Below are 10,123 nucleotides of genomic sequence, written 5' to 3'. Positions count from 1 at the left end.
CTTTAAAGTGATTAAAATGACAATCTAGTTAACTCGTATAACTTATTTTATCTATTTAGATTATATTTTAACATAAAGCTTGAGAAATGCAAATTATTTTATTAAATTATATGAGGCTGCTGAAATTGACGAGTTCTGAATTGTTCTGCCCTCTAGTGTTGGACATGGGAACTGCAACAGAAGTTCCGCCAAACAACTGTTTTCCGAATTCATTTATTTTCTCTTAAAGGTTTAAAAACTCGGTGATTGAACCCACCTAAGATTATTCTTTTTATCCTGCGTGTATTTAACATCTAACCCAGTTTTTAAGGTTTACTAGAGGGAATACTTTGTATTACTTCCTCTCCTAGGCTCACATTTTCATGGTTTGTCCTGCTGCGCCCTCGTGTGGTGAATGATTGAAACTACATCTAAAACCGCAACAGGTTATTCATTGTTTCCTTCAGAAAAAGACTAGAAGATAAGCAAAATACAGGAGAGAAATAAATAAATGAATGCAAGCAAAATATCAGATAAATTTAAATTTAAAAAAATATATATATTTGTCGATTTTAGCCTCCTGAATCGGACCGATACTGATATGTAACAAGGCGAACATCAGCCAATACAGATGCTAATGTCCATCAATTTAATAAAATCAGTTTGTGATTATAAGGAAGACATAAAATAGGAGTTATAAAAGTCAAAATATCAATTCTGCATAATCTAACTTTTACTAAAAAAAATTTACATTTCTACATATTTGCTGAAATTGTCACTATGTCCCAATATAAAACATAATCTGTGAAAATTTTTTTAGCTCTTTTGCTTTCTCCCAGAACTAACTAGAAATAACCAATCAGAGTCAGGAGGCGGGTTTTAGCGCTGTCAATCACTCTATGTGTGGCGTTCTCTGCAGCTAGCACGTTCTGAATAACTAAGCTAGTTAGCATAGCCACCAATGATGGTGGATAAGCGGTTTTATTGTCATGGTAAGTTTTTTCTCCTCCATTAGCATATTTAGCAAGTACATGTGGATGATTGAGAGCACTAAGACCCGTCTCCTGGCTCTGATTGGTTGATTTCAGCCAGGAGCTGTGCATTTCATTAGAGTAGCTTTTCGCAAATTATCTGTCTTATATCCCATCAGAACACGGTGACAGTTTTAACAAATATTCAGGGGCAAATGACACAAAAATAAGAGTATTCTTCAACATATTTTTACTCAAGTAAAAATAAAAAGTAGCCACCTAAGAAATTTATCAAATTATCAATCATTTAATATATATATTAAAAAAACATCATCAGACAGACCAAAATAAAAAGTGGAAATTTTGGTATCTTAGGAACAAAAATGACAATAATTCATATAAGTAACAAATAAATAAATCAAAAATCAGGCATAAGAAAATGTTTCCAAATCAGTTTCTTTCAATAAAAAACTTATGAACCTTTAAGAAAAACTGCAGGTGTGTGTCTGTTTATGGTGAATTTTAAAACATGCTTGTTTTTCATTCAGTGGTTAGAAAATCCAGAAATTTTACTCAAGAAAGAGTAAAAATACTTCATAACAAAATTAATCAAGTAAAAGTAAAAAGTACAAATACTCCTTAAAGTCATTTTAAAAACTTACTGAAGTAATAATTGAGTAAATGTAACAACTTGTGCAAATATGTATTTTGATCAAAGTTACGTACAGCATTAGGAAATAAAAAACATGTCAAAGTGAACATATGTGGTGGGTTTGGCTTCACCCGCTGCCCTCTAAGCCCATTAAAGCTCCTTAAGTCCGACAGTTCTGCCTCTGAGTCAGAGCAAGATGAGCTTCGAAGACCGCCACACCGTGTCCTCCTACCGCAAGATCTTCGGAGATTCTCCCCGCTTCCCCACCTCTTCCTCCCGCATGGGCAGCGCGGCTCCTCGGCCATTAGCGGGGCCCAGAGCCACGGCCGCGCCCCGCCACGGCGCATCCTCCGTGGGGATGTACAGACGCCTCGGTCGGTCCTCCGCTCCGTTCTCTCTGGTTCCGACCGGTTCTTTCGATTTGAGCCAAACCGCTGTGGTCAACAACGAATTCAAATTAATCAGAACCAACGAGAAGGAGCAGCTGCAGGTATGTGAGTTTAAAATGAGCCAATGTTAGAAATTAAACCTGGTAGAGTTTGGTAAATATTATGAATTTAAGGCTCAAATCTTACTTATCTAATTTATGAAAAAGCAAAAACAATATTTTTCATCATTGATACTGGGAAATCTTTCTAAAATACCATAGACTTAATTAATATGGAGGATCAAAAGTGCCAAATTACTGTTGATAAAGAAATAATTCACAAAAAACTGTAATCAATTTTGTAAATATGGAAACAAATACATTAAATTCATAATTAACACAATTTACCACAAATAATTATTTGAAATTCGTACTGTTAATGACTACTTTTTTTATCAACTAATTTATGTATTAAATTGTTTCAAGATTGGTCGTGAATAATACCACAGGACTGTGACATCATTAAATACTGAAATAACTGCTCATGTTTCCTAATTTCACTTTGAAATAATCAGTGTCACTCAATCATTTAAATTACTACAATTAAATGTATTTAATTAGATATGTGTGTGTGTGTGTGTGTGTGTGTGTGTGTGTGTTTCCAATTTTGCTGAAATTAGGCAATATGCAAATATTTATATATTTACGTATTAATTAAAGCACTTTTGGTTTTTGATACAAACACAGGACTATTAAATAATGAAAGATATACTGAAACAATTATATTTACTTTCAACATATACTGAATACAGTACATTTTATAGATGATTAATGTACTTGTTTCCATATTTAGAAAAATTTAATTTTGTAATTTGGCACTTTTGGTCTTCCACATATTCACTTTTATATTGTTTTGAAGCCACAATTCCTGGATGTTTTGTCTCATTGAGTCAAACTTGAGCTCTTCTGTATATCAACAAATACTGCAGAAAATCTACAACAGACTGGCTGGAAAAGAAAACAATCAAAGCTTTGCCTAGTCAAAGTCCACACCTCAAGCTGTTGGAAATGCTGTGGTGGGACTAGGACTGAAAAAAATTAGTGGAATAATCATTATTAATCAATTCCTGAAATAATGTTAACTGGAGCATAGAAACTAAAAAAAAGGAAATTTGTTGAAAAAAAAAAACAACACTGAGCAAAAATGTTACAAAAAAGTGAACAAAAATAATATACAAATTTTGCATTTAAAATAATTATTTGTTTGTAAATATCCTCTATCCAGAACTTCTCAAATGGGATAGTTTTATCTTCACCTGGCTCAAATTCTGTGAAAAGTATTATTTTATCTGCAAATCCTTTTCTACAAACGATCAAGCGTATCTTAAAGGAAGCTATGGAGCTAAATTAGTCTCAAAACTATTCACAACGCTAACAACAAGATGTATATGTCAAAGTTGACAGATCCATCCGCAGCTGGCTATTTGTGCACACGTTTCTCAATTTGTACACATTATTACTACTTGTGCAGTTTGAAACGTGGAAATTTGAGAGATGGCTTACACACATGTGAATGTTGAGGTGACTTATTTTGTACACTTACACATCTTTTAGTGGATCACATTAAGAGTGCATTTTTCAGTTAGACGACGTACAAAACTCTCTGATAAATTTGATAAATCATTTCATTAGGAGTAAAGGAAATTGTCTCTATTCCATGACTGGCAGACAGAGAAGCTAAAACAGATTTGTACCTTTGAAACTCACGCAACATGAAACCAATCTGTCCAAAAGTTTAGCTTACAGCGTCTAAGGTTGTGCCCAGAGATAATACATTAGGCTCAGTAATCCTGTCTTATTCTGTTTCCTGGCAAAGCGAGTTAATTGGTTCCCGTAACGTCCTTTGTCTCCCCATCAGTTCCCGTCTCTGCAGGCAGGGCCGGCCCAAACCTTTTTTGGACCCTGGGCAGCTTCTCATTTGGGGCCCCCAGGACAACAAGTCAACATAAAACACACTTCATGCTATCATTAGCATTATTTGTAATTGACTTAACATTATACCAGCTCTATTATGACTACTGGTTTTAACCTCACAGGAGTAGCAAATTAACAAAATATATATTTTCATTGTGAAATGCAGAGCGGTGTTAAAGTGTTCTGTATTATTTTAAGTATTTGAAAGTAATATCTGCTGATAAACAGCTGAAATTACAGCAAACAAGTTTGATATTTTTATTTTTTTTATTTGTTTTTATTATTATTGAAGCCTTGAAACAGAATTTTGCTCTCAAAGTCAACTCAAAGTAAAAACAAAATCCATTAAGAAAAATGAAATCGAACAGAATAAGATCAAACTACAAAAAAAAGTTATATTTTAAATGTGCAGCTGGACAATAATAATATGCCGATGTCTATCGTATATTTTTCCATCAATGGCAGCAATTTTTTTACGATATAAAAATGTAATTTTTCTCATTGTTTATCATGTAACCTTGGGGCTCTTAGGGGAACCCTGGTGGCGTGGAGACCTTAAGCAGCTGCTTAACTCGCAATCAAAATCACCCAAATCCAAACAGAACTACTTGTTTTGAATGTTCTGTAGTTTTTCTCACATAAAGAAGATTAATTTGACTGTAAACTAGACTTTGTGTCGCCGTTCAGGGTCTGAATGACCGCTTCGCCATGTTCATCGATAAAGTCCGGCATCTGGAGCAGCAGAACAAAGTCCTAGAGACGGAGCTGGTGAACCTCCGGCAGAAACACGGCGAGCCTTCCCGCGTCGGGCTTCTCTACCAGCAGGAGATGAGAGACCTGCGCTCCCAGCTGGACGAGCTGAACCGGGACAAGAACCAGATCCTGATCGAGAGGAACAACATGGAGGACGAGCTGCAGGTGACACCAGATCAGAGGCTGTTTGACACTTCTGCACTAAAAAACTGCATAACTAACACATTTTTGAAATATAGACATGAAAAATATAGATTCGTGTTCATTTTATTGTAATAGAATCAATGATACAGTTATCAGCAATATTTAAACAAATTCTCTCATTACTTTAAAAACTAAGTTACTTTTTTTGTCTAAGTCAAACATTAAAATTGCATAGAAAAATGTTTTACCAATCCTCTTATGTAAATGTTTTATGTTTCAGTTTTAAAACCCCCAAAAATAAAATTAAATCAAATAATTTAATTTTAATTTAATTAATAATTAATTCATTGAGATGAAAATTTGGGCCAATATCGATATCCGATATCAATATTGCAGTTACTGCCGATAACCAATACTTATTGATACTATATATATATAATATCTTCTACCTTTTTGACACTTTTGGGCATTTTTACATTTTACACTTTGAAAATTAAAGCACATATAATGTGATTAATCTGATTAAATTTGTTGTACTGTTGTCAAACACATAATATTGCCAATTTAAAAAAAATTATCGCTTTCTTTCTAAAAAAAGAAACTATAAATTACAAAAAATATTTGCAAAAGTTCCTTTTGTTTCATGGAAACCCAAGTAGTCCATTGTTTTTTTTCCTTAACCCTGGAAAATTTTAAGTATTTTCTAGATTTCAAAAAGACTTGATTAATTTTTTTTAGATAGATAGATAGATAGATAGATAGATAGATAGATAGATAGATAGATAGATAGATAGATAGATATTGTTGTGCCCCCTAAAATTTTTGGCGGACCGGTTTGGCCCCCGTATGGAAATTTTCTGGGAGCGCCCCTGTCTTTGGTTTGTAAAGGCTGCAGACCCCTACACTAGATAAAGTTAATCTTCTGGTTAATGTAAATTCAACCCAGCAATGAAATCAACCCTCTGTGTGTTTCCATTTTCAGAAGCTGAGCGTGAAGTTCGATGAAGAGACGAGGGCGCGGGAGGAAGCTGAGCGGACCCTGCGGTCCTTCAGGAAGGACGTGGACGACGCGGCGGCGGTCCGCCTGGACCTGGAGCGGCGCGTCGAGTCGCTGTTGGATGAAATCTCCTTCCTGAAGAAGGTTCATGAAGAGGAAATCGAGGAGCTGAGCAACATGATGGAGGCGCAGCAGGTCTCCGTGGAGATGGAGCTCGCCAAACCGGACCTTACCTCGGCCCTGAAGGAGATCCGCAGCCAGTACGAGACCATTGCCTCCAAAAACCTGCAGTCGGCCGAGGAGTGGTACAAGAGCAAGTTTGCGAGCCTGAGCGAGCAGGCGAGCCGGAGCAATGAGGCGATGAGGGCCAGCAGGGAAGAGATCAACGAGTTCAGGAGGCAGCTGCAGTCCAAGACGGTGGAGATAGAGACCCTGAGGGGCGCCAACGAGTCTCTGGAGAGGCAGATAGGCGAGATGGAAGACACGCACAACGCCGAGGTTACAGCCATGCAGGCGAGTAGTTCAGGTTCTCGCTCTACGTCAGGACAACGTTTGGGATTTAGTTTCTATAAGTTATTTTTTGTTACGCAACAGAATCCCTTCATGTTTTAAGGTGAAACTTCAAAACTTTTCAAAACTCAACCTCCCAGAATTCTTGGGCCTCAACTTTACAGGTTTACTATAGGTTAGTGTTTAAATAACTGGAAGGAAAATCCATCCATCCATCCATCCATCCATCCATCCATCCATCGGTTGGTCCATCCATCCATCCATCGGTTGGTCCATCCATCCATCCAACCATAGATCCACCGGTTGGTCCTTCCATCCCTCCATCCATCCATCCATCCATCCATCCATCCATCCATCGGTTGATCCATCCATCCATCCATCCAACCATAGATCCACCAATTGATCCATCCATCCATCCATCCATCCATAGATCCGTCCGTCCAAGCCACAGACAGTTTAACCAAAAGCAAAAATAAAATATTTCTGTAAAATAACTCTTATTTTACAGAACCAATTGAACAACCGTTCCTACTTTAATATATTTTTATTATCTTTGACTAGCAGGTAAACTTTCTCCAACAGTTATAATGCTAGAAGCACTGCTTAGTCATCTTGTGAGTTTGAGGACTTTTGTCAACATTATCTTTGTCACAAGATAATTATTATCATCCTGAGAAAACCCACAAGCAAAACATTCATAGTGAGGGTAGAGGTTCTTAGTTTGCATAATGTTGTGAAAACCAACTTGTTCGACCAAATATGTACTTTTAAAATATCAAAGAAAATCAGTTTATAAACAGTCAAGTTTTCTCTTGACTGTTTCTGAAGTACGATCAACTGGACGTTTCAGCTGAGGCAACGCTCTGGCAGTAAATGTCTGATTCCAGTTCAGCATGGGCTTAAGACTCAATCCTTGGGTTTTTCTAGGCGCGTGAGACTGAGACGACTGAAGTGACTCTTCATGTCTATTGGATTAATCTCCGACCTGCTATATATGGAAAAGCCATCTGGGTTTTGCTGGCTTCTTACAGGGGTGAAAGGTTAAGCCTTGAAGACAAAAAAGAAATCCTCTATAAACTCTAGGAGGCTTCTTTAAAAGTATCACAAAGCTTCAACAGCTGTAGAGTCTTTCAAACACTATACATAATGAACTTTGTAACTGACAGCCATCTTGGCAGGCGGTTGCTATGACAACAAACAAGCCAAAAGCTTGAGGTGAGAGAAGTAGCTCTCACCTCGTTCCTATCTACACATATAAGCGATACAAGTACATTACGACGATTACTCGATCGCAATTTTTGAGTACTGTACCCACCTCTGTAATACTATGATAAACAGCAGTGATATTTACTGTTGTACTTACTGCTGAACTAGTAAAATCAGCTTAGCTAACGTAGCTTTCATCTGCTAGCTAACATGGGGATGTAGTGTATGTGTATGTTACTACATGTACTTACTCTGCCAGGCACCAGAACCTTGTTATTCAGTTTGTACGTCCTTTACAAATCTGTTTAAACATTATAGTATGCGTCCATGGATTTCAGATCGTGAAGCTCCTCCATGTTGTAAACACACTTCCTGTTCACTAGGAAGTTAACTACATTGTAGTATTTTTGAGGTAGCTTGTCCACATCATCTGACATAGTCAATCCTGACAGCAGCCATTTTGTTCATGCGTCTTTCTCTCGGACATCGGTTAAACATTTCAAAGCCTTTGGTCTGTGTGTTTGAGTACTAAGATGGTGCGGATCTCTTCCGGTTCAGACTTGTGGGAAGTATGCATAGAATGATACAGAAAAGAACTAATGTGAAGAAGATTGAACTACTTTCTCCTTTGCGACAGGACACCATTAGCCACCTGGACACTGAGCTGAGGAACCTGAAGAGTGAGATGGCTCAGCACCTGAGGGAATACCAAGACCTGCTCAATGTCAAGATGGCTCTGGATATCGAGATCGCCGCCTACAGGTGCCAATCTGAAGAAAATGCTAAGGATCTCTAAAAAGTTAATTGTGCTAACCCTAAACTACTAATCATAGACATTAGTTCTGCTAAAGAACTAATATGGTATTTAGCAGGAGCTAATGCGCTAACTTCAATTCAAAGTATATCGTCTCTTCAAAGACAACAACCCTCAAGCACCAATTTAATTCTGACATAATTTACATGTTCTACAGTACCACTCGATATTGTATCTATGTTTATGTCTTCTCTACTTTTATTTTGAAAATGTGAGGAGAGGAAATGGAAATGCTGCGTAAATAGTCTTCACCCACTTCAAAATAAGAGCATGAATATAAATAACCTATAACCAACACTTCAACACAGATATTGCAGTTTATTAAACTGAAAGTTTACAAAAACAGGTGAAATCAGAGCTTTGAAAACATTTAGCAGACAAATCTAAAGTGGAAGATTTAGCTGTGCTACTAGCGGATTAGCTAAATGGTGAAAATCAAGCCTGGTTTAGCCATTCTGTGACATTTCAAGGTTTATTTAGATGGAAGAGAACCACATTTTCCCAATTTTTATTCTTTGAAAATATGCTGAGGTGGTAACAAGTGGAGTAGAAGTGATAATTTGGGCATTTTCTCCAGTTACATGAGCAACAAAGAGTCAAATTGAGCAAGCCGAACTTTTGGTAATTAGTTTTAGAAACTTTAATCAATGTTTTCTGCACTTGTTTTTAACAGTTTGAAGTTTTAATGTGTGTGTCTCTCTACATTTTTGTTTTGCTTCTGTTAGAAAACTACTGGAGGGAGAGGAGACCCACTTCAACTCTGGGATATCGTTCAGCACGGCTAGTTACAGCTACCAAGCTCGAAGCTCCACCGAATCGTACAAAAGCAGCCAGAGGGAGAAAGGAGGAGCCATGAAGGAAAGCTTCAAGGACATCAGCGAGGACAAGGAAGAGGCAGACATCAACTCCAACAACTGAACACAAGCAGGGGAGAAATTACACCCAATCATGAGCATCAAAGCTGTAACTTAGGGTTAAACTATTACGCAACTTTAAAACAACAACTGGGTGCACAGGTTTGAATTTATCAAATGTTTCTTAGGCGGTTTAGTCTTGACAACTCCATTTTTGTAGTTCTTTTTTTATAGTTCTGGCTGGATAATTCACCATTCATCTTGGTATAATTAGCATTTTGGGATTAATATTAAGGTATTTTCCTGTTTTAAACTCATGAATTGTACCTGAAGTCATATAATACCCTTTAAATAAGAATGTAACCAAGTATCTAATGTGAATGCATTAAACTGTAAAAATCTATTGCAATTGGTCCAATATGCAGAGGCGGCCCCAAGAGGAGAGCAGAAGGGGCCATGGCCCTCTCTAGAAAAAATAAATATATGATTTTTTTTAGTACTGTTGACTAAACAAATAAAATCAATAAATAAAAGAATTCAAACTTTATCAAACCTGCAAAATTGGGTAATTTTTTGTTTCCTTCCAATTCCTGCTTGTTGATGAGGCGAATTAAATACATCTCAATTCAAAGGTCCACCTTGTGCAACCTGTTGCTGACTGCTTAACCAATTTATAAATCGTAGATTGTCTACTTTATATAGTTTTACCTGGAAACGGATCAATCTGAAATTTTGACTCCATTTTTTTTCTGGCAATGTTATTGGGCAGAATAATTTCAACTGATTTTTCAGTTGTACCTTTAAAAGTCCAGTATGTTTAGAGACTTTTCTAGAAACAAAAAATAAACAAACAACAAACAATTGACCAAAACTAAGCATTTCAGAAGCTTGCAAAAACAAAG

The 10,123-nt window shown here is 36.8% G+C and overlaps 1 protein-coding gene across 1 annotated transcript; it reads left to right on the top strand.

Annotated features, from left to right (window-relative positions):
• The first annotated feature begins 1,775 nt into the window (after positions 1-1,775).
• inaa (internexin neuronal intermediate filament protein, alpha a) lies at positions 1,776-9,590 on the top strand. The gene is made up of 5 exons (XM_015039953.1): positions 1,776-2,092; positions 4,631-4,861; positions 5,823-6,350; positions 8,191-8,315; positions 9,093-9,590. Exons 1-5 carry the CDS (start codon positions 1,799-1,801, stop codon positions 9,283-9,285), a joined length of 1,371 nt encoding a protein of 456 aa, XP_014895439.1. The 5' UTR covers positions 1,776-1,798; the 3' UTR covers positions 9,286-9,590.
• Positions 9,591-10,123: the final 533 nt, after the last annotated feature.

Source organism: Poecilia latipinna, unplaced genomic scaffold (genome assembly GCF_001443285.1).
Source record: "Poecilia latipinna isolate Pla-1442-1.1 unplaced genomic scaffold, P_latipinna-1.0 Scaffold490, whole genome shotgun sequence".
NCBI classification, from domain to species: domain Eukaryota; kingdom Metazoa; phylum Chordata; class Actinopteri; order Cyprinodontiformes; family Poeciliidae; genus Poecilia; species Poecilia latipinna.
This window is presented reverse-complemented; position numbering and strand designations above follow the sequence as displayed.

Coding starts and splice junctions, on each gene's coding strand:
- inaa (XM_015039953.1), top strand. CDS start 1,799: ATGAGCTTCGAAGACCGCCACACCGTGTCCTCCTACCGCAAGATCTTC. Junction 4,862..5,822: donor ACATGGAGGACGAGCTGCAG/GTGACACCAGAT, acceptor TTCCATTTTCAG/AAGCTGAGCGTGAAGTTCGA. Junction 6,351..8,190: donor CCGAGGTTACAGCCATGCAG/GCGAGTAGTTCA, acceptor CCTTTGCGACAG/GACACCATTAGCCACCTGGA.